At 35.4% G+C, this 24655-nt stretch overlaps 1 protein-coding gene across 1 annotated transcript; it reads left to right on the plus strand.

Moving 5' to 3' along the window:
* The first annotated feature begins 49 nt into the window (after window positions 1-49).
* LOC137385959 (protein phosphatase 1 regulatory subunit 12B-like) lies at window positions 50-12631 on the plus strand. Its single transcript, XM_068072590.1, has 7 exons — window positions 50-105; window positions 6814-6999; window positions 7094-7293; window positions 7432-7596; window positions 7724-7920; window positions 9051-9665; window positions 12158-12631. Exons 2-7 carry the CDS (start codon window positions 6832-6834, stop codon window positions 12295-12297), a joined length of 1485 nt encoding a protein of 494 aa, XP_067928691.1. The 5' UTR covers window positions 50-105; window positions 6814-6831; the 3' UTR covers window positions 12298-12631.
* The last annotated feature ends 12024 nt before the right edge of the window (window positions 12632-24655 follow it).

Raw genomic sequence — 24655 nt, forward strand, 5'->3', positions numbered from 1 at the left:
ATGCCCAGCCAGACGTATCAGCTAAAGTAGAATAAAACGCGCTAGACTTCGCAAAGACCTCATTCAGAGCGACAACAAACACAGCTTAATGGGTGACAAATCATGGTGAGTCATTGCAGTGATTGTTGTGATACTTAAATGCTGACAGCATATAGTTAATTAGTAAATAGTGCAGGAAATTATATTGATTCTGCATCATTAGTAAGTGCTGAAGGAAGGAAGCAATTATTAAAACTCAGCATTGTTCGGTAATTAAAGAACTTGATGCTTCCCTATAAGGTAAGATTTGTAATGAGTTAAAAGTCTGAAGTATTAATTAATTATATTTAATTAAAATTAATTATATATAATTAAAATTAATTATGTATACCACTAATCAGTTTTTAATTTTTGACCAATACGATAACCAATAAATTGTCATCAAACATGGACTAGATACGAGTAAATCTAAGATGTGAGTTTGGACATTGTGCGTATAAAAATTGAAGCTATGTAACTAAAACTAAAATTTTACAATAGTTCAGTGCTGTAGGAGCTAAACTATAGTTTTTTATGCGTAAATTTGTTTCAGTAAATAGAATAATCGTGCTTGGATAATTATTATGTATTGCTGATTATGTTTTAGTAACATTACAACAAAAACAATTGGTATGAGCACAGCTTGATGCTGTAATAATATCTTGGTACTTGCCTAGCTTAGTTTCCCTTGCTGATTTTAACCAAGTTCTAAACTTTCGCTTTTTATTTTATCTTGAGAAGTTGTGTAGTGAACCATATACATTTTTAGGTAATAGCTGACCAATAAGTTCATGCTTATGAAATACTCTTAAGATGAGAAAATAAACTGGATGTGCCAGCCTGACAACAAAAGGTTTTGGTATGGTAATGTCATTGTAGTGTAAAAACCATTGTGTATGCTTGATATGCCACTAGATGTCACTAAAGCTGCTACAGTGATCTAAAATGACAACTTTTAAGACGATAATGAGTACATGGTAAGTATGATTAGATTTCCAATGAATTGATAAAAAGTGGCCTTATTTGTCGTCTTCAACCAAAAAATTTTTATAATCAAATTCAATTAAATTTTTTAAATCAAGCATCGCTGATTGCCATACCTATCAAATAAACAAATTTTGCGATGATGGCCATATGGCTGAAGAAAACTGGAGGTAAGATCACGCGAAGCAGCAAATACGAGTAAAATCTTGTGTTCTGGGCACTTTTTTTCTATCACCCCCATGATAATCATTGCATAATTTGATTAGGTTTTTTTAACTCTGCTTTTCAAATAATGTTTTATTTTAAACTGGTAAATGCTGGGGCAAAAGGTTTGTGATCAAATAAGGCAGCTTAAATTAACTCCTCACTTCTTAGCTTGATTAAACATAATTCACTTCCAGATCTGCTGTAAAATGAGTAATCAAACATTTGCAACTACACTACTGGTTTTTATTGCTAATGCTAATAAACAATACTACCCGAAAATTACGCAAGTTCACTGCTTGCTCAATGAGTGGTTTAACAGCTAAACATATAACATGAAAATACTCCATCCAATGAAAGCCTATTGTCTAACATTTAGTAACTATGCTCTCAGCATTGTGATGTTGAACGTTGTTGGAGAGTGATTTTGGGGTTCCATTCAGTACAAGCATACAAATACTAAAATTAGTGAAGGTTAAAGAAAGTTAGCAGTTATATACAAAGGTGCAACTTCCCTTCAATTTGGCTTATGTTTTTAATTTTGCAATTCAGATTTTTCAGCCAGGTGTCTGCTTCCAGAAAAATAGCTTTGACAAAATATGGTATTTCTCACTACACTGGGCCTTATTGCCCTAAGATTGCTACTCAAACTTAATACAGTAATCACTAATTTTACCTTAGAAGTGCTATATAGCTGGGCTAACTTTTACTTATGTTAAATATCATAATTTAATCATTAGCACAAGTACATGGAAATATGGCGCCTTACAGTGCCTCGCGTTGCGCGTTCACAACTCGAGTTGCCGTGTTGTCCAACTCGAGTTGTCGAATTGTACAACTCGGCCTGGGTTTATGATTAACTCGAGTTGTGTTATACGCAAAACTAACACAGGTTTGTAAAAAAGCAGTGAGTAATTGGGGTGTCTCATTTACAGAACATTTACAGAAATTTAATAATAATAGTTTAAATATATACACATTTAAATTATATACATGTATTTATTGGCGATATTTGCGCATATTTATTTTTATAAATATAACGAGACAAAAACAATTGTAGAATGTAAAACGCAAACTAAAAACAATCTATGAGGGAGGTACATACCTGCCAACTCTCACGCATTGGGCGTGAGACTCACGCAATCACCCCAAAGAAAAAATGAAAATGCGTGAGATTTTTGCCCCAATTTCCACAATTTTATATATATAGTCAAGTGGGGTAAGTGCACCAATGGGGCAAGTGCACCAGCTGATGATATTTTATCAGCCAATCCCTGCATAGCTGTCTATGAGTTGCAGGACTATTACCCATGATCCTCCACAGGAAGCTATAGTCCCTGCATTCTGGATTTCAAAGTTTTTGTGAAGTGAGCAACAAAAACGTAAATGCGCTATTTAAGTAGTTGGCTTTAAATTTAGAGCTGTTCACTGATAATTTTATAACTTTCATTTTAGTGGATATTTGTTTTGGCTAACTATTGAGTGCAACTGGTGTCTGTCCATAGAATACTTTTTTTCTTGTTTTAATCCAAACAAATAATTTTGTATTATTTTAACTGGGGTGGTGCACTTGCCCCTGATAATTTTAGAGACAGGGGCAAGTGCACCTATGTAGTACACATTAACATTAACCTATGTGCACCTTAATATATAACAAGGGCAGGGCAAGTGCACCACCCAGCAAACATGTAGTTCTCCATCAAAAGAGACAGTTCAATCTCATTTTAAGTTCTCCAATCTCTATAGTCTTTTTTGTTATACTTTTGAGTTAGTCTATGTCAAATTTGTGGTTCACTTGAGTAAAGCTGGTCACTTGCATGGCAATGGTGTAGAATTGCTAATTTTTAAAATTTTAATGTTCAATACGATCAACATTTCAGTGGTGCGGTACGAGCTCAAAAAAACTTTTTTCATCTCTATCGAATTTTATATAATTTCAATATCAGCAATTTGGTGCATTTGCCTCTGTTTATCAACCAATGCATAACAATGGCAAAGAAGGCTAGGTGGTGCGCTTACCCCTGTATATGGGGTAAATGCACCACCTAGACACACATTTTTAGCGCTTCATATAAAGCAATGATATTTAATTAACAGTCTTTTAGTGCTGATATTCTTGCTCAGAACATTCTGGAGTTTCACAACGACAAATATTAGACTAAAATATTTAGTTAAAGCAAAGCAGTAAGACTGCGAAATTGAATTACCCTTTTTTGATGGTGTACTTACCCCACTTGACCCTACTATCATTGATACATCAATTGCTCCAAAACCAAATCTCACGCATTGCCCCACTCTTGGGTTGGCAGGTCTGGGGAGGTAAGCCACTTCTTTTTCAAATGAAAAAAGAGTTATCTTTCTAGAACCTGACAAAAAACTGAATGAACACCGAAAATGAACATAGAAATTATTTCAACGGCGTTTAATGATGCACCAAAATAAATTCCATATATAGAAAATATAGCTAGAAAAAATGAAATTATGAGATGTTCTCAAGCCGAGTTGTTGAACTCGAGTTGCTGTTAAAAGAACTCGGCCTGGATTTTTGATGAACTCGAGTTGTGTAACTCGAGTTATTTTTACAAACTCGAGTTGGTAAATATAACTCCAGTTGTACAACTCGAGTTGTGCAACTCGAGTTGTACAACTCGAGTTGTGCAACTCCAGTTGTACAACTCGAGTTGCAAACTCGGCGCAGTATAATTCGCTATTAGCTCTAGTTTTACAGTACATACATAGTTTAATTTCTAGCAGCTAACGGGTGCCTATTGATTTACCATTGTTAATATAACCAGATCTCCGGTTATGCTACCGTAATACCAGTGTATTGCACCTTACTTTTGAAAAGTCGCGATGCGTGTTCACAACTCGAGTTGTGCAACTCGAGTTGTACAACTCGAGTTGTGGACGCGCAACGCGAGGCATTGTAAGGCGCCATATGGAAACATATTCCTCCATGATTTGAGTTAAATCTCAAGTCCTGGTATTCGTTTTCAAGCTGGTTTTCAAATTACTTTCACATTTGCCCAAATCAAAATTAACTAAAATCACTACAAAAAATATTGGTTTTAATAGATGAGTACATGTATTTACGTGTGATTTTTTCAATGATCTGGTGAAAGATGCCCTTTGGTCTTTTTAACACCATAACCGATGCAACAATCTAAAGCCTTGTTCGCATGTATAATAGCTAGCATTTTTGTATATCTAAGCAGCCATCCGTGCAAATGTATAAAAAATGGTTGTGTGATGGAATTCAGTGTTTTTAAGTCATTTGCTAGATAATTATAAGCTTGTTTAAATTTGGTTTGTAAAATAAAGATGTCATTTAAATACAGGTCTGCGGTAAGTAATTTCGGATCCAGGTAAATGTTCAAAGAATGTGCACACTGACAGATTTGAAAGCAATAAACCAACTAATGTATATGTAGTTATAAGCCCAAGCTGCATATTTGCAAACCGTCAGGGACGTGCATACCTGCCAACTCTCACGCATTGGGCGTGAGACTCACGCAATCACCCCAAAGAAAAAATGGAAATGCGTGAGATTTTTGCGCCAATTTCCACAATTTTATATACTATCATTGATACATCAATTGCCCCAAAACCAAATCTCACGCATTGCCCCACTCTTGGGTTGGCAGGTCTGGGGACGTGTTAATTTATTACAAAATCTTGGTTTAATGCTCTAATCTCAGAAATGACGTAAAAGTTAGTCTTTTAACTATAGAGTGGGAAACTGTCAAATATTTCCCATGCTACATGCAAAATAAATGAAATCTCACAGTGCAGAAAAGAACATTGGAGTAGACCGCGCGTTATTGTAAACAATGGAGTCTATTGGATATTTTCGACGAATAAAAATGGTTAAGCTTTACTAATTGCTGATATTGACAATCTGAAACTGACTTTATGATAAAAATTAATATCGATTGAACGAATCGATGAGTAACCAATTGTATACACAATTCAACGAGCAAGAGGTGAGACCAATGAAAATATAATGGAACAACCGGAAGTGTTGATTTGAGAAAATGTAAGTAAATGGAGTTGTTGCATTTGATTACGCCTTTTTCTCGTAGCATTCTGCGGCCAATACATTTGATGCGATTAGATTCACAGTGGTAGTCTGTATAACGACGACTAATTTTTTCGACGTGTCGGGTGTTAATGTGAGTCTCGAGCTTTTCGTCGAGGCATTTCCTGTCAACGCATAGCAACGTTAAATATTGTTCTAGTTCTTACCAAGTTAGAAAGTTTTGTCATGCACCAGGTTTGTGAATCTAACTCGCTATCAATGGCAAGAATCGTCGTTGCACACGAACGTTTTGAATGGATCAATTTATAAAGTTTTTAATCGTTGTTAAAATGTTAATACGTGCATCGGTATTCACATAGTTTTATACATATGATGATTAAGTAATTACTACAGTCTAATTAGTTTTATAGGAATTGATTAATCACTCAAGCACTTTATTATTAACTTGTTTTTTGTCCTTAAATAGTACTTTTGTAAAATTTATTAAAATCATAAAACTTACTATATATATATCTATATATATATATATATATATATATATATATATATATATATATATATATATATATATATATATATATATATATATATATTGCTCAAAGTATGTATGTATGTATATATGTTGGTCTGTTGGTAAGCATCCTGGCTATAGCTATTATTAGAACAGCGGAGCTGGACAACAGGCTACTAGCTTGAAAGGTACAGTTGTTTGCCAAAGTTTTAAAACCTTTCCAGTTGTTTTTATTTTTTTCCTTAACTTATTTCAACTACACAAAACACCTTTCTCATGATATGTAGTTTGAAAGTAAGAATGGGAAATGTTGTTATATGTTAAATACAAATCAATTTTCTGTCCAAAGACTTTTTTATTACCCGGGCAACGCTGGGTGGTACAGCTAGTAATGCAATAAAAACAATGCTGTTAGAGCTACAATTGCCAATTTTTATTAAATTAACTCGTTAATTCTATAGTTGTTATCAATTGTGTTAATGATTTCAATGACTTATAAAATATGCCTGTGGTTTTAAGATTTTTAAGAGTAAACTTTCACAAATAAAAATAATTATCCTGTATTTGCATTTAATAAAGTTTTAGATGCCTAAACGACCCTACTTTAAGTTACTGAGATTTGAAGGATCTCCCCTATAGATTGAGCCATTAAAATATAGTGACTTTGTGTAGATTGTATAGGTTTTACGTAAGCTATTGTGTTGAGATCCATAAGTTTTTTAAATTTTGCTTTTGGGTTTTTGCAATTTCGATATAAAAGATGTCTGCCTGTAATTTTTAGTTTGTGTTTCTCATCTTCAATGTTTTGCAGAATTCATAGTTAATTTGTTACCTTCCAGCAGTCTCACTTTTCTGCATGGTGCAGACTGTTTCTTTTTCATAACAAACCTTTTAATGGTTTTAAATAAGATAATGGACAATGTTATCTGTGCTATTCATAAAAAACAGCTCTCATATATTGTCATCAGATTGTTGCTAAAAGCTTGGAAAAAATTTCCCAATTTTCTAATGTTATTGCAAAGTAGTCGCATTTTGTTGACAATTGGTTTATTTTTAGGTTTGAAGATCAGGTGCCATGAGCACAAGTAGCAGTAGCAAAACTAAGAACGGATTGAAAGCCAGAAATGGCACAACATTTAAGGACCGGAACAGTGAAGATGAGTTCATGGCAGCTTCAATTGGAGATGAGGAATGGCTGAGACAGAGTGTGAGGCACTCGAAGCAAATTAACTTCGATAAAAATGTAGGCACTCTTCTGTAGACACTTATTGCTGTCAGACCAGTCTCAAGCTTTGGAACACTTTTTTATAATCTGAAACTCTTACTTTTTTCTACAGGGTTTAGCGGCTCTCCATCTGGCTTCACTTCATGGTAGACTCGCTTGTGTCAAGTTACTTATTGAAAAATTCAACCATGATGTAAATCTCGCCAGCTCTACAGGATGGAGACCAATACATTTGGCTATCAGCAACCAGACTGGCAAAATGTCATTTGCTGTACTGCAATATCTCCTTCGTAAAGGAGCCGACTTTTCCGTGTAAGTTAAGCATGCATTTGAAGTTACTATAATCTACAAATAATAGTCTAGTCTACTAAACAATAGTTTGTCTAATCCCAATAATAATGTATTCTAAATATCTACACCTTCGCTCAGCATAAACATTTTTTTTGGCAGCATTAATGACGATGGAATAACTCCTATGCATCAAGCAGCTTCCGAAGGACACATACAATGTTTGAAGGCTTTGATAGAGAGGTCAGCAAAAATCTATGTTAAGGATTATCGAGGTCATACTCCCCTTGATTTGGCAAAACTCTGGGGTCATCGACAATGTGCCAGGTACTTACATGTCATTATAAAAAAAAATTTTAAATACTTGTTTCGTTTATTTCAAAGTAGACAAAAAGATGTTATCTTTTTATTACCTCAATAACCATTAGATTAGTTCTTTATAAAATTGTTACAGAATCCTAGCGACTGAGCAATGGCACCAGGAAAAAGATGAAGTTGCCAAGGAACTTTCGAAACTAAAAAAAAAAAAAATGATTGACGAGTTGGAGAATCTATCAATTCTAGAAGATGAAAGGGCCGGAAAACAGTTCTGTGGTGCCGATGCTTATAAAGACTGGCTGAATAGCAGAGGCCTTGCTGCTGACAAAGAAGGTTGTTGGAAGCATTACAACAATACTTTAGCCCTATTTTGGTGCATCTATCTGTTAGAAGCAATTGAAATGTATATGTCAACTCTCAGGGGGAATGTACATGTCAACTCTCAGGGGCAGTGTACATGTCAACTTTCAGTGAGAATGTACGTACATGACAACTCTCAGTGAGAATATACATGACAACCCTCAGTGAGAATGTACATGACAACTTTCAGGGGTAGTGTACATGTCAACTCTCAGTGAGAATGTACATGTCAACTCTCAGTGAGAATGTACATGACAACTCTCAGTGAGAATGTACATGACAACTCTCAGTGAGAATGTACATGACAACTCTCAGTGGGAATGTACATGACAACTCATAGGGATAGTGTACATGTCAACTCTCAGTGAGAATGTACATGACAATTCTCAGTGAGAATGTACATGACAACTCATAGGGATAGTGTACATGTCAATTCTCAGGGGTAGTGTACATGACAACTCTCAGTGAGAATGTACATGACAACTCATAGGGATAGTGTACATATCAACTCTCAGGGGTAGTGTACATGCCAACTCATAGGGGTAGTGTACATGTCAGCTCTCAATGAGAATGTACATGTCAATTCTCAGTGAGAATGTACATGACAACTCATAGGGATAGTGTACATGTCAATTCTCAGGGGTAGTGTACATGACAACTCTCAGTGAGAATGTACATGACAACTCATAGGGATAGTGTACTTATCAACTCTCAGGGGTAGTGTACATGACAACTCATAGTGGTAGTGTACATGTAATTCCCAATGAGAATATGAATGCCAGCTGTTGATAAGAATACATGTGTATGTAGCATGGTTTATATTCCCAATGGGAATATGCATGTCACCTGTTGATAAGAATACATGTGTATGCTATGCTGTAGCATGGTTTATATTCCCAGTGGGAATACATTTTGTATGCATGCCAACTGTTGATAAGAATACATGTGTATGTAGCATGGTTTTAACTCTGATTACCAAAGCAAGTGTTTTTGCATATTTATAAGAGACCAATGGCTTGTCTCAACCTGGTTTTTGATTTCTAAACAATTGGTTTCTCCCGCCATCAGTTTTCACATTCGCTAACGATGTTTCTTGATTTTAGGAAGAATTAAATCAGGTAAGAAAGTTAAAGTTGGTTTGGGTACTAAAGAAAACACACAGATGAGCGGTCTTCATGTACCTAACTCTATATCAGATGCCCGCATGCCTGAAAGATCAAACATTTTAACTGGTGCATCGAAGTCCTTGACCCCGATAACCAGAGACCGCACAATGGATTCCTTTCCTGACAGCACTGATTATTATGCTATATACGAAAAGACCACACCGCCAAAGGAGAATAAGCTTCTCACAGTTCGAGAAAAGCGATTGGCAATCAATGCCAATAAGTTTCGTGTCAAAGATGATTGGAACTTTTCGCCTCAATGTAAGCTGCTGGGCCACTATCAACCAGACTTGCAAGACTGCTATCCTAGAAATCCCATTACAAAATTGCCTCATCGTAACGCAGCTCCCGCTTATCTAGCTACTCATAAAAATGTTCCAGTGTCAGCATTCAGTGACGCTGATGCTCACACGAAGGAGCGACGCGTTGTCTTCCAACCCGAAACAATCTTTGATGCACAAACCAAGGTAAAATACTCCGAGGAAAAACTGCTCAACAAACCACAAGTCTTCATCAACCTGAGCAATGATTTGGGATCACAACTATTTCAAGGTTGGTATTAATGGGCATATGGATAGATAGCAAGATATAACAAAAACAATAATAGAGTAGATTTATGTAACATAGCATTTGTCATTTAAATGCTTTAATTTGATTTTCCACATTACAATAGTTGAAGGTAGTGGATTAAAAGATAAACTCAAAAAGGGTCGATTTCATAGCCAAGTTTTAGTACACAGAGATGTCAGAATGGTTATTACGCCGACAAAAAGAAGAGTATGACAACTTTATCAGGTTGTTGGTCAAGAAGTAGTTGCTCAGGCAGAAATCAAAGAGCCCATTGATGTAATTAACATGCCAGCAATACACTTGAAAGAATGCTGATGGCAACATTGAATGCAAAGATGGTCGCTGATAGTTGTCTAATACAATTCAGAGTTTAGTTTGTACGTAATTTACCTTGAGAGACTGCCATTTATAGTTCTCAGTCTAACAAAAAAACATTGGCTAATACTGTCTGTCACGGTGTGCCAAGGCTCATTAGTTTATAAAAAAGTTTCAGTTTATAGTTAGTTTATATGAAGTTTCAGTACACTGAAAATTTAAGCAGGGTTATTACACTAGGAGATAAGGATAAGAAAACTCCAATATCTTGGTCAAGAATTATTTAGGCAGAAACAAAAAGTACTAAAATCAATAAAAAGATTTGGCTGGGTTCTGCTTCTTGACATCATTGCTAGGGAAACAACAAACATCCCCACCTGTCCTGGTCTATAAGGCAGGTGGTGAGATGATGCTTCAACTGACAGTCTCCAATATTATTTGAACGGAGCCCATTGATGTAATTAACATGCCAGTGATGCGCTTAAAAGAATTTTAAAGATTTATTATCAGTTCTACCACGGGTCAAAGTTATCGTGTTACCATCAGCAACACGGATGATAAACTAAATTGCAGGGACAACGCCTTGGTTATGTATAGCTGCCAAAGACATATGAATATGTCATTTTTTGTTGGCTTCTAATTAGCAACTAAATTTTGACGACTTGGTATGAATAAAAGGTGGAACATCAATTTGGACACGTGTCAAGGATAACAAGAAGCAACTTTAAAACAATTTACAGTAATTCATACAATCAATTCTATCGGTGTCTCTTATTGTCTACCGAGGCTCATTACTTTGTATTAAAGATGACGTAAGTTTGACTTGGTTACTTTTTAAGCTAACTCACTGAAACATTCCACCCCAAAAAATATTTCACACTTGGCATTGAATAGAAGATGTCTCCTCTTTTTTATAAATTTGGATTATCGCAACTCTTTCGCTACCCAACTAATTTTTTTGCTGAAAGACATAGTTAAATATTTGGTAAAACCTAATATTTCAAATTGGGCACATAAGTTGTCTTAACTTGTGGACTACAAGCTCTATGAGAAATGTGTTGATAGCAAACTATTTAGCGTAAAATTTTATGTCAGCTGATGCCATAAAACCAAGTGTAAAATGTGTTGCAGATTGAGCTTTGACTCTTTTTTGCCTGTTGCCCTACTATCATGAGTAGCAGCTTGAGCTCCGAGTCAGAAAAGTTATTACCATGGACCACGAGATTATTATTATTACATGTATTATTGTTAGAAATAGAATAGTCGCGGTCACTAGTACTATTGCTCAGCAGACAATAATCTGAAGTCCATAATTCGATCATTTGTGAAGCCCAGTAGTTGCAATGCATCTTAACCAGCTAGTAATTGCATAAAAAGAAACTGCTGTAAAAACTTAATGAAACTCAACGTGGGTTGTAAACATGTTTTCTTGGGCTCTACCTAGTCAGCAGATAGTTAGTTCTCTTTTTTCAAGTACAGAAGCAATATGCTTACTGATTTATTACTCAGCAATCTGAGGGTCTTGATTAAGCTTACTAAAGATGCCCCACGCGGTTTTTGGCCATATGCAAATGGTGTGCTGAGCCACACAGTTTGACTCAAGGTACACAATGACTAAGTGATTGGCTGCACCATTATCATCTATCTATATAAATTACAGTGTTTGTCTGTTGTTCGTGTGTACAGCTATAGCAACAAGGTTAAAGGAATGAAAAACCTCTTCGCATTGAAATTGTACTCAGGACCTACTGGTCTGCAAGCAGACGTTCCATCCACTAAGCTACACAGCCTACTTGTAGATAGACCTACAATAGATTAACTGTGTACATACTCATTACACCTATATTACACCATATATATATATTATATATATATGTATATATATATATATATATATATATGTATGGTATAAACTTAATTAAACTTATAGCGCCCAAACAAACACCTTCATTAAAAAGTTGAAGGATAAAGTTTTTGTGCAAAAGTCTTTTATTACCCTTGCTACGCCAGGCATTCACCTAATTTGTTTATAAAACAGTTTGGCAGTAATTGAACCAGAACTGCGCAAAATTTCTTCACAATTCTACAGCAAACTTTCAACCCCTTCTTACTCTTTATTATGTTATTATATTATTATTATTATATTATTTGTTTCACAGGAGGCTTGTACATTGACCCGTTTCCAGACATACACACTAATCAGGAGAAAGTTGGAGGCAAGTGCTCTTCATCTACAGTTACCCCTGGGCTGATAACTCCTCTTTCTGAAAAGCAAATTCCATTAACTCTACGAACATGAACTGCATGCTGTAACTCTGTGTATATTATTCTTATACATGTATTTGCACAACTATCACTTGAAGCAAAACAAGAAATTATTTTCATTGGCTGTGATGACTTCCCAATTATATGTACTTGCTTCCTATATCGATGCTGCCTTCATATATTTTTGTATTTGTGATTTTGGTACTAGTCTATTCTGCTATGTTAGAATATGTTAACCACATTGATTTAAAATTCTTGGAAAAGGAAAGTAATCTATTTTCTGTTTGTAATTTGGCACATCGCCTCTAAATTTCTATATTTTACTATTTTTCAGCATGACCAACTCTTCATAGCTACAAAACATGAGTCACCTAACACTTATAAAAGTTTAGAAATTATTTTGCATAAAGTGTGCTTTCCTTCATGTACCAGTGTTTAATCTTCAGGGAATCAACACTATTTATGACTAGGTCTTGTTTAACGTGTTCATATGAATTACTCCCACCATTTGATTAACTGGTAGCAGATCTGACTAGTTGGCAGTTTTTCAATTAACCTGATCAATTACAAGACAAAATCATTAAAGGCTCATAACTTGTACAAATACAGTTGCCTGCAGCAAGCATTAAAAGGCAAGCAAAAATCTTATATCGCTAGAAATGGATGTAAATGGTGAGAAATCGGTTGGGCTTGCTCTGCAAGTTGCAGCTGACGTGGCGATTGTAGCTGCTGTGTCTTCTGCATCAGGATTAGATATAAATGGTGCAAGCAATTCCGGTGTTTCTAAATCTTCACGCCCAAAAGGAAGGCAGCAAGATTTGCTAGGTAAGAGCCAATGTTCTATAGCAATCTATTGTAGGCTATAGCAACTTCAGTGAATTGAATATCCAACAGATAGACAAATAAGGTTTCATCATCGTGTTTTGATCGTTACAGTTGGAGAGCAAAGAGATGGAGCTCCAAAAAAGAAACTCACTCCGTATCAGCCAGTGGTGTACAAAATTACTTCTAAGCGTATGTATAATATAAGCTGACATAAACACGACTGCCTGTGACAGGATGGTGCCTGTAACAGATGCAGTAATTCTCTTGAGAATTGTATAGTGATGAATTATTTAATATCTATAGGATCATAGCTTTTATCAATTTCCTTTTTTTCTGTTGCAGGCAGTTAATGTATGTAGTTCTAAGGTTTTCAAAACCAAAAAGGTGATGCCAATGATTCTGCTTGAAAAGTTGTAACTAAGAATATAGAATGTTTGCATTTAAATTTTTTAGGGCGAGAATAATGAAACTGAAATGCTTGACACACTGGGTAGAAGAAACAGCGAAACTTAAACATAAGCGATTTTACAGGCTCTTCGATTTGCTATAGCTATTCAACATGGATAACTTTGAAAAGAGTTGTCTGCTCTTTATTGACTTTTTTCATCTACGCTATTAAATATTCTTTGTTGTGCATTGTTCTTAACTGTTTATCTTGATTGATTGCATTTTAGTTTTATAATTACTGCAGCACATAATACAGCTTAGCTATGAAGTTATAATGACCAGCTTTTTCACTTTTTGTATAATTACGAGACATGATTTATCTACTGATTCTTTGAATGCAGCCTAGGCCGAAGTATCAGACTCATGCACTACCAACAATAAATAAATTGTTATTAACAACATGTTCATGCAAGAGGTGCCTTTAGTACTAGCACTGAAGAGTATTAGAAAACTTTTACTATGTGATAACAAATAAAGTGAGGTTGTCTGCCCCTTGTATTGAGACACTTGTTACACTTTTCGCTACATGCTGTGGTGTGATCTCAGAGTCTAAATCCTTGCTACAGATTAAATTCTTAGGTTTCTTATTATTTTTAGCCTACCATGTTTTAACTGTAAATTTCACATAATTCGGCTATAGGAGATAGTGCACCCAAACGGTGTGTATTGCCGATGTTCTTGGTGTCTATGACTGGAACAGGTTGTTCTTGTAATCAAGAATGGCTGCCTTGCACTGTCATGTTATTCCAAACTGGACTTCCACAATTGTTAAGTGTTAACTCCCTTGGCAACTACATCATCTGCTTGAAGTACACTGGTCATTGTCTAACAGCATATCTACTGTGGGAAATCTAGGTTTAGCGTTTCAAATGCGCTTTTTGTATAAATGAGAATAAACCGGTATACACACTTTTTATACAATCTGAATCAGTTAAACTCAAATCCTGTTTATTCATTATCAAATTTATTGACGGACTCTGTCTCCTGTCACTGAGTTTGGCAGAGATAAAAAAGGTATGCTTCTTATCATTTTTGACTGCGGTACGGCTGCAGCGGAATGTCTCCACTTTGCTTTGTGTATTTTCTTCTGACTAATTCCACTATCTTCTTCAATTTAAATACTCAATAACCATTTGTTCTACTTAAATCTTTGTCGCTACTAGTTTAAATTAGTAATCCTGTGACTCTAAAAACAAATTAAAGAGAGAGATTGAAGTTTGACTCCTACTTTGGGCCAGCCACGGATATAATCATCCTGCATTAATCTAACTTCATCATTTTAATGCAAAGGGTTAAACTATAACACACATAGTATTTCCTGTTGTGCTTTAACCAAATTAAGCCTTTCACTAAAGATTTTGAAATTCGAGAGGAAAGTGTCAGACACACAAATAACTGCCAGGTGAAGTGCAAACATTCCCGTTTGTCTCTGTGGACCATATCATTCCTAATTCTCCAAATTATTCAGTTAGTCAAAAAAATGAGATAAGCGAGCATTGGTAGCTGCTTGTTTTTACACGAGCCGATCCACCGTATTATCATTATCATCGGCGACAAGTTCCTGTTGGTCAAGCTGCATGCCGTGAGGCAAAGATTAAGCCTGTTGTCAATCAACCAGTAATAACTCTCCGTGCAAAGGGTTAAACCATAACACATGTAGTGTTTTCTGTTGTGCTTTAACTTCAGCCTTTCACCAAAAATTTCCATTGAGGGGAACAGAATAAGTTTATAGACTTCTGTTTCTCTCAATAAATAATTCGATCGACTTATTTATTGAGAGGAACAGCATAAGTCTATAGACTCATTCTGTTTCTCTCAATAAATAAGTCTATAGACTCATTCTGTTTTTCTCAATAAATAACTCTATAGACTTATTCTGTTCCTCTCAATAAATAAGTCTATAGACTTATTTTTGAACCACCTTTATTGAGAATAATGAAATATACAGTGGTGTGAAAAATAAATGAACCACCTTATAAAACTTGATCATTGCTAGCGCTCAGCACTCAAGGTGATTAAATCCCTCATTAAGCTCTTGTCATTGAGTAGAACCTATACATAAAATACATCAAAAGAAAGCTTAGAATGAGTAGAACTTGATGAAACTAATTTTAGCTTAAAACAACAATGTTAGATAAGTTTTAAAGAGAGTCAAAGTTAGCAATTATTTTTGGCATTTCCACTCATTTTGAATAAAATTAAACCTCAATTTTATTTATGTTCAAACTTAAAGCAGTGATGCTACTCAGATCAAAGACGTTGTGTGAAACAATCCTCATGTTGTTACGTTTTGCACAACAGAATAATTTGTCTTTGAAGTTGCTAACTTGCTATAAAAGTGAACTTCTAGCGTTGGTAGATTCATTCAGTCAAATCTCGACATCATGCGTCGTCATCTTACAGAAGCAAAGCGAGCAGTCATTGTACACTTTTACCAGGAATCGTTTGATGGTGTTACAAACAGTACTTTTAGCAACCTTTACTTCTTTGGCAATCTCCCGCTGTGATTTGCCTTCCTGGTAAAGGTGTACGATGACTGCTCGCTTTGCTTCTTTAAGATGACGACGCATGATGTCGAGGTTTGACTGAATGAATCTACCAACGCTAGAAGTTCACTTTTATAGCAAGTTAGCAACTTCAAAGACAAATTATTCTGTTGTGCGAAACGTAATGACATGAAGATTGTTTCACACAACGTCTTTGATCTGAGTAGCATCACTGCTTTAAGTTTGAACATAAATAAAATAGAGGTTTAATTTTATTCAAAATGAGTGAAAATGCCAAAAATAATTGTTAACTTTGACTCTCTCTAAAACTTATCTAACATTGTTGTTTTAAGCTAAAATTAGTTTCATCAAGTTCTACTCATTCTAAGCTTTTTTTTGATGTATACTATGTATAGGTTCTACTCAATAACAAAAGCTTAATGAGGGATTTAATCACCTTGAGTGCTGAGCGCTAGCAATGATCAAGTTTTATAAGGTGGTTCGTTTATTTTTCACACCACTGTATATTAAAGTTCCCAGTAAAGATTATCCATAGCAGGTTAATGACAGTTACATTAGATGAATGCTTGCTACAGAAATCCCACTTCCTTGCTCTTTCAAGAATAGCAATCGCTGAGTAACTGTTTATAGATAATAAACTTGTGATAAAGGACTTTTTAAAACATTCGTGAGAAAATGTTGCCACTCCATATTTTGTTTATACCAAGACTTTGTTAGACAGTTTTCATGATTAAATTATAACTACAATTTTTACTACAATATTACACTAATAATAAATAACTACAAGATTATGCTGCCATTTCACATGATGTTGATTGTATTTTGCTGCAGTTTTTAAACTGACCTGAATTATTGTCATATACTAAACAAACACCAGCAGACTAAGCAACTTACAACGGAACTAGTATATGAGATATGTATATGAACTAGTATATCAGGTATGTATATGAACTAGTATATGAGATATGTATATGAACTAGTATATGAGATATGTATGTGAACTAGTATATCAGGTATGTATATGAACTAGTATATAAGATATGTATATGAACTAGTATATGAGGTATGTATATAAACTAGTACATGAGATATGTATATGAACTATAGTATATCAGGTATGTATATGAACTAGTATATGAGATATGTATATGAACTAGTATATGAGATATGTATGTGAACTAGTATATCAGGTATGTATATGAACTAGTATATGAGATATGTATATGAACTAGTATATGAGGTATGTATATAAACTAGTACATGAGATATGTATATGAACTATAGTATATCAGGTATGTATATGAACTAGTATATGAGATATGTATATGAACTAGTATATGAGATATGTATGTGAACTAGTATATCAGGTATGTATATGAACTAGTATATGAGATATGTATATGAACTACTATATGAGGTATGTATATGAACTAGTACATGAGATATGTATATGAACTATAGTATATCAGGTATGTATATGAACTAGTATATGAGATATGTATATGAACTATAGTATATCAGGTATGTATATGAACTGGTATATGAGATTGAATGCCGAGTTATTGCATACCAAAACTCCAACAAGTCAAATGATTTTGACGTTTCATGCTCAGAGAGGTAAAATAGATCTTGACTTAATGCAAGTTTATTGTTGCTGATTGTTTGCAAAATATTAAGCTTCTTTACATGGAGAGATTTGTGAAAAATGAAATACAAAAAAATAATTTTAAAGCTAACAACCTTAACCAATACCTTTACCAAAAACTGTCTACAAACATTTTATCATATTTGGTAAGAAAAAACTTTTGGCAAAAGCTTTCGTGCCCTTTCATGATTGCTTTTAATCGGAGACAAAATTAGACAAATTTGTATATTCATACATTCCCTAGTTTATCAGCTGTAAGCAACTATGTATAAGCAACATTACTTCATGGGCATGAAAAATGAGAGAAAGTATTCAGGCACATGCTCACTTTACAATTGCCAAAACATTAAGTCGTTGGACTGAGATTTTCCAGTAGACTTATGCAGACTTTTACTTATATTGTGACGATAAATGACGTATAGTATACAAAATAAAACATTAGCGGTCGTTTTATCAGATACATATTTGAGTATCTTCAAGTTTGCGGCTTATGCACCAACGATCATGAGAATAAGATTATGTTGATCTTTATGTAGTCAATGATATACAGCCCCCATGATGGGGGCTGTATATCATTGATGTAGTGTATGTCCGAAACCATCTTTAGTATTACAGACCGAACGTTGGCTGAGTGGTCTTGAACACTGTGTTTTTTGGCAGCCACCTCTTCATTTTTATGCATTATTGTTACCTATATTGTTACCATAATCAATTGTGGAAAGAATAAATAAAGAATCACAATAAATGCTAACTGTTGTAAACGTAAAAATAAAGCAAGATATTCTAAAGAACAAACTCTATGAAAGGAGTAGTGGCCATGAAAAAGACTGTGGGGGAATAACTCCGAAGAGTTGTCTTATTTGGATGCTATCGGTCCTATGGACGTCAGGCTCATCAAGGCGCTCCGGACACCCGGCGCAGAAAAACATGGTGAACTGATCAAAGGGAAAAGGTGACGTAGCCAATATATATATATATATATATATATATATATATATATATATATATATATATATATATATATATATATATATATAGAGAAGAGACTTCTGGGATAGTGGTTGACCTAGAAAAGATAACAGACGCCATTTATTAAGGCTTTTACGCAGTGAACAATCTTCTATAATTTATTTCTTACCGTTCACTCATAGGAAGACATTTTTTATGTTCATGGTTACATGTCAAAATATTCTAAGTTTCTGTTATAATTAATTGTTAGTGGTTTAAGATTGCTTAAACAATATTGTTTCCGTTTTTGTTCTACGTTTTCTCGAGATAAGATTTTGTAATTAGCCCTTTTCGTTATCGAAATGTCTTATTGTTTTTTTTACAATTACTGTTCGCTACCCAGTGTATGTAGAATTTTCTGGGCTTTTTGTTAGTGTTTAGATTGTTACGGTACAATGGCTCATTGTCTAGCAATAATTTTTTATTGTTTTGTATGTGAAAATTCTTAGAAACTCGGCAGTCAGCAAGACTATATGATTGGTCGGTTTGAACGATAACCGTCAATCTCTAGGCCAAACGCTTATGTAATATAAATACTGCCACTAATTTTTAGGCAGTTCAGCTTGGGTGTGACTCTTGAATTGGATGCATGATTAGTATTACTATAATAAAGTCGTTATTGTTGGAGAAATATCGTTTATAATCGTCACTAACAGCAAGCTCACACAAAATGACTACAAATAAATAGGATAATTAAATAATTATTCTTACAAGAGTTGTGTTCTCTCCTGTTGGTTTCAGCAGGTTACAGCATTGGTTTCAGCGCACTCTGTTGGTTTCAGCAGAACGGAAGTGAGTTGGGTTCAGCTCCCTCCTGTTGGTTTCAGCAGGTTGTACAGTCAGCAGCGTTGGGTTCAGCGCACTCTGTTGGATTCAGCAGAGCATAAATGAGTTGGTTTCAGCAGGTTGTAGCGTTAGTTAAAGCGCAGAGAACTAGAGCTAGGGGTTGTCCCCACCCCACTCTTGCGAGTTTTTTTCATTGTGGAAAGAGTAAATTGTAGAAAGAGTAAATAAAGAATCACAATAAATGCTAACACTAAATGCAAATGTATTTGGGCTACTTGACGACTCAAACACATTTCCAGTAAAAAAATCTAATTTATAATTTACTACTTCATAATTGCTGCTGTACTAACAATGTTTTTATAATCTTTTAAAAGTTTCTACTAATAAAATTTGCCTACATCATCCATATATGCATGCCAAATTAGCTTTTTCTGACCTTTTTTCTATTAGCAATAAATAGTCTACACAATTGATATTACCCTACATACCGATAGCTAAAATTTTAGTAAAGTTGTCTACACATACTTTTGATATTGACTGACGCAGAGCCGTATAGTTTCACAGAGTCCCGTGACCAAAAGCCGGAAACAAAAACGCTTGATTCCAAACAAACCCGATCGACATCCTGATCTCTAATGGAATATTCTTACCTCGCTTTCAACATCTCACTCTTTTGCATTTACTTTATTTTATTACAAAAAATCATTTGTCGTTTTTTGTAGGAAAATTTGTCTTTTTTCAAATTGTGTATAATACAATAATCAATTCTAAAGTGACTGCCAATGGGAGTAACTTTTGTTGGTTAGTGTTGGGGCATCTCCATTGTAACTTATATAAAACAATAGTGGGCGCGGCTTGTTTGTTTGGAGCCGTGCGAGCTCTGATATTGTGATGGAACGTTAGGTTGCCATCCTTCTGTATAAATTTTAATAGGAGTTATATTCCCTTTTTGCTCTCTTTGTAACCACGCCCCTAAAGAAGGCTGGTCCTTGTACTTCATTTACATAATCTAATGTATTTAAGGCAGGGCCTCGGCTCTTATTAGTTGTTCAAATATATGCATTGCATTTGGAACCATACTTCTTCTGTTACCTTGAGCGATAGCAGAACCACACCAAGCATATAGCTAACTCTAAAGACCTAGTCTATGGGCTGTGCTGTGGTGATAAATTCATAGAAGCATCGTCGACCCCGTCGACCTTGTCGACCTGGTACAAAACCCACTCTGGGAGCTATCCCTTGTGCAAGGTGGTTGATGTTGACCGGTGGTGTAAGTCGACCTAGTCGCCTCCGCGTGTTGGTCACGGGCAACCCGCACACAGCCTCTGTGAAGGGTGAATGCAGACCGGTAGAATAAGCCGACCTAGTCGCCTCTACGTGTTGGTCGCAGGATCCAACACAATATACGCATCCGTTAGCAGCGAAACTCTGTGAAGTTATACAGCTCTGTACTGTCAGTCATATAGCTTTAAAAAGTCTTGCGACCAAAACCGGAAACAAAAACGTCCGATTCCAAACAAACCCGATCGATATACTGATCTCTAATGGAATATTCATACCTCGCTCTCAATACCGCTCTTTTTTGCATTTACTTTACGTTTTTACAAAAACGTTATTAGTAGCTTTTTGTAGGAAATTTTTTATTTTTTATTCAAATGGTTCATAATACAACAATCAATTTTAAAGTGACTGCTAATAGGAGTAGTTTTTGTTGATTAATGTTGAGGCTTCTCCATTATAACTTATATAAAAATAGTAGACGTGGCCTGTTTGTTTGGAATCGAGCGAGCTCCCGTATACGCTTTTGTTGGTCGCGGGACTCTGCGAAACTATACGACACTGGACTGACGTTTTCTCTTATCGCTCATTGGACTGGAAAATTCACAATTACATAGTTTAGGATCCTTAGTAACTCTTTAATTTATTGAATGTTCAAAGTAGTTTATTACCGAATCGAATATGCTCGTGCAACTTTTAGTAACGAGTCGGCTTTATTCAATTGTCAAGTTGAACTACACGTGTGCACGGGCGCAAAAAGCTTAGCGTTTGTTTGTTATTGTATAACGCTTTCGCGGTAGAGCTGGCGAGTATTACAGAGTTGATTGCAATAATCATTTCATAAAAGCGAGGTTTTATGATTGCTGCCGAAGTTACTACGATCAGGTTATTGCTTTGATAGCAATAATACATGTAGATGAAACAACGCATTTAAAAAATGTTAATCAAGTTTGGTTTTTGCGTGTAGGTTGGGTTAATTTTTCTCAATTTATTTAGTTTACCTTACTGACGCATTTTAGACAACATTTAGAGTATTTTTGTTTGTCGAAGTTTTCGATTGGCTGTTGACATTTTATTAATGAAGTTGACTGCGATATCCAATAGTTAAACGCTATTGTACAACTCCATGTTAAGTTTTATTTTGAACGCATTTTGCTGTTTTCTATATTTTAGGTGCTGCATTCAAGTCAGTCAATTTAGTTGATTGCATTCATCACTAAATGGGGCATTAGAGCGATATCTTTATTGGGAACATGAGAAAATAACTCTTAGTTTACATTATTTATTGAGCTTTTGAAGTTAACAACAGGTTGGGAGATGAAAAGTGTTACGAAGGTATCAAGTGAGAGAGTAGGGAAAATGTGAGTTAATTGTTCAAGGTTGTCTTGCAACAAACTTCACATTACAGTTATTTGGTATCAATAGATTCACCATGTTTCACTCTGCTGTGTTGTAGGTGCAAAACACAGGTGTCCTTTAGCGGGATATTGCCGAGGCTGGGCCGTAGTCTACACGCACAAAAAACAACAAAGGTCTATGTAGTTGTGAGCAAAAACAAAAATATCCACCCAAATATCTCACCAGTTCGATGAGCAGCACACACTAAAACTAAACCAATCGACAGAGCCACCCATCATGCCAAAATATTCCAAGTTTCAAATCATGTCTTGCACAACTCATCTCATGGTTTCTCAAAACTTGTTCCAAAGTCCCTAATAATGTGAGACTGTCCGATTGCTGTTTTAGAAATGGTCGCCGCTAGACTTGTTTGTTTTATAGTTGGTGGGTGTGTAAGTTAGTATTAAATGACTGGTTGTTGTTGACAGAACTTGATCATATGTGTGTTTGACTTCGAGTTTATTTCTTTACTTCAGTCTCTTCAGTAGAATATTGGACACGATGTAAAGAACCCAAATATTTATGATAAAATGTTTTAAACCAAAGTAAATATTCAAAACTGCATTTGGGAGGATAACTCCAAATTGTTCAAAACATGAACAAGCCTAACATCCGGATTCAACATCTCAGTAACTATCGGAGCAATGCTGAGTGCTCCCGAACCTTTTGATTCCCTCCTTTAGCAATGCCCCGATAGTTACTGAGATGTTCAATCAGGACGCTAGGCTAGCTGCAACCATTTCTAAAACAGCAATCAAATAGTCTCAAATTAATAGGGACTTTGGGACAAGTTTTGAGAAAACATAAGGCGAGTTGTGCAAGACATGACTTGGAATGTTTTGACATGATGGGTGGCTCTGTCGATTGGTTTAGTTTTTGTGTGTGCTGCTCATCGGATTGGTGAGATATTTAGGTGGATACTTTTGTTTTTGCTCATAACTACGTGGACCTTTGTTGTTTTTTGTGTGTGTAGACTACGGCCCGGCTTCGGCAATATCCCGCTAAAGGACACCTGTGGTGCAAAATATGTGGAAATGTGATTACAAGCTCTTAAAAGCTAAAAAACGAACAATTAGTCACAGCCATTGCAAAAACGTCGTAGATTAGAATCCCTTTTCAAAATGGCTCAAATGGGGCGTAGTTGAACACGATGACTTCCGTTTACACTTTTATGCAACTTCATTGAGATATTTTCACAAATATACTTCAGACGTTCAATAAAACTGTTTTTTGTCATTACGCGTTCATTTCATCATCGTAATGCTGTCATTTTGAGCATTGATATCTCAAAACCCACCATAAAAATTCGTTTACTTTGTCAACTTTAGCTCAAAGGAGTGCATGTCATCCTCTGATAAACATGACGAGCCTGTTGGTCACCTGTGATAGTCAAAAAATGCTGTAAAAATTGTTCACACTGTTTGGCAGGAAGTATGGGTCACAGGATCAGATTACAACTAGATGATTAGACCAAACCGAAACAAAACTAAATTTGCGAGCATCTATATTTGATACGGGCTTTTCGGTAGAACCCGAAGTGTTTGTCATAAACTAGTGCTTTAAAACATTGTATATTGAGCCTTTTATTGGCCTTTCATTTCACGTCACAACACCACGTGTCTAAACAATAACCAAAATGATTTAGAACGTCACTAAAATGAAGAGATTCCAAACTACGACGTTTTCGTGATGGCTGCGATTAACTGTTCGTTTTTTAGCTTTTAAGAGTTTGTAATCACATTTCCACATATTTGGCACATACAACACAGCAGAGTGTGACAGGGTCAAAAGTGAACCTTTTGATACCAAATAACTGTATTGTGAATTTCGTTGCAAGTAAACCTATGTGTCCTCACTAAAAAGAAAGGGTTTTTATGTTTGTGTTAATGGTACCTTTGGTACTTTTGTGGTGTGTATAGTGTAGGTGGGCATTAAAGTAAAAATTTACCGGGATTGCAATTTCTTCAGTAATGGTTTTGTTTAAGGTTTTAGTTTTGGATATTAGTTTTGAGCTTCTTCGACGTTCAGCCAGAGTGGCCCATGACCACTCAGACATGAAGTCGGAATTATGTCGTTTTTGTTAAGGTTGAACATCCACCTAAAAGTTTTCATATTCACCGATTTGAGATAGTTAATGTGCTTCGATAAAAATGGGGATCAGACAGTTGAGGCATACTCAAGGACTGGGCGACAGATGGTTTTAAAAGAAAGGGTTTTTTTTCGGTTGAGCAATTTCTTAGGGACCTCATCAACATATACAGTGGAACCTCGGTTCTCGAACGCTTCATTTCTCTACCAATTCGGGTTTTGACCAAGGATTTTGAGATTTGTTCGTCTCGGATCTCAAACATAAATTCGGTTCTCGACCGAACCAGAGCATGCCCATTGGAATTAGAACAGCTTCGGAAACAGCATGGAAACATTAGTTAACAATTGAAGAAGCAATTTATGCATCATAAATTCTGTACAAAAAGGGAGGAACCATCTGAGATGATGTC

Source organism: Watersipora subatra, chromosome 1 (genome assembly GCF_963576615.1).
Source record: "Watersipora subatra chromosome 1, tzWatSuba1.1, whole genome shotgun sequence".
Classification (NCBI taxonomy): Eukaryota; Metazoa; Bryozoa; class Gymnolaemata; order Cheilostomatida; family Watersiporidae; genus Watersipora; species Watersipora subatra.

Coding starts and splice junctions, on each gene's coding strand:
- LOC137385959 (XM_068072590.1), top strand. CDS start 6,832: ATGAGCACAAGTAGCAGTAGCAAAACTAAGAACGGATTGAAAGCCAGA. Junction 7,294..7,431: donor AAAGGAGCCGACTTTTCCGT/GTAAGTTAAGCA, acceptor TTTTTTTGGCAG/CATTAATGACGATGGAATAA. Junction 9,666..12,157: donor GGGATCACAACTATTTCAAG/GTTGGTATTAAT, acceptor TTTGTTTCACAG/GAGGCTTGTACATTGACCCG.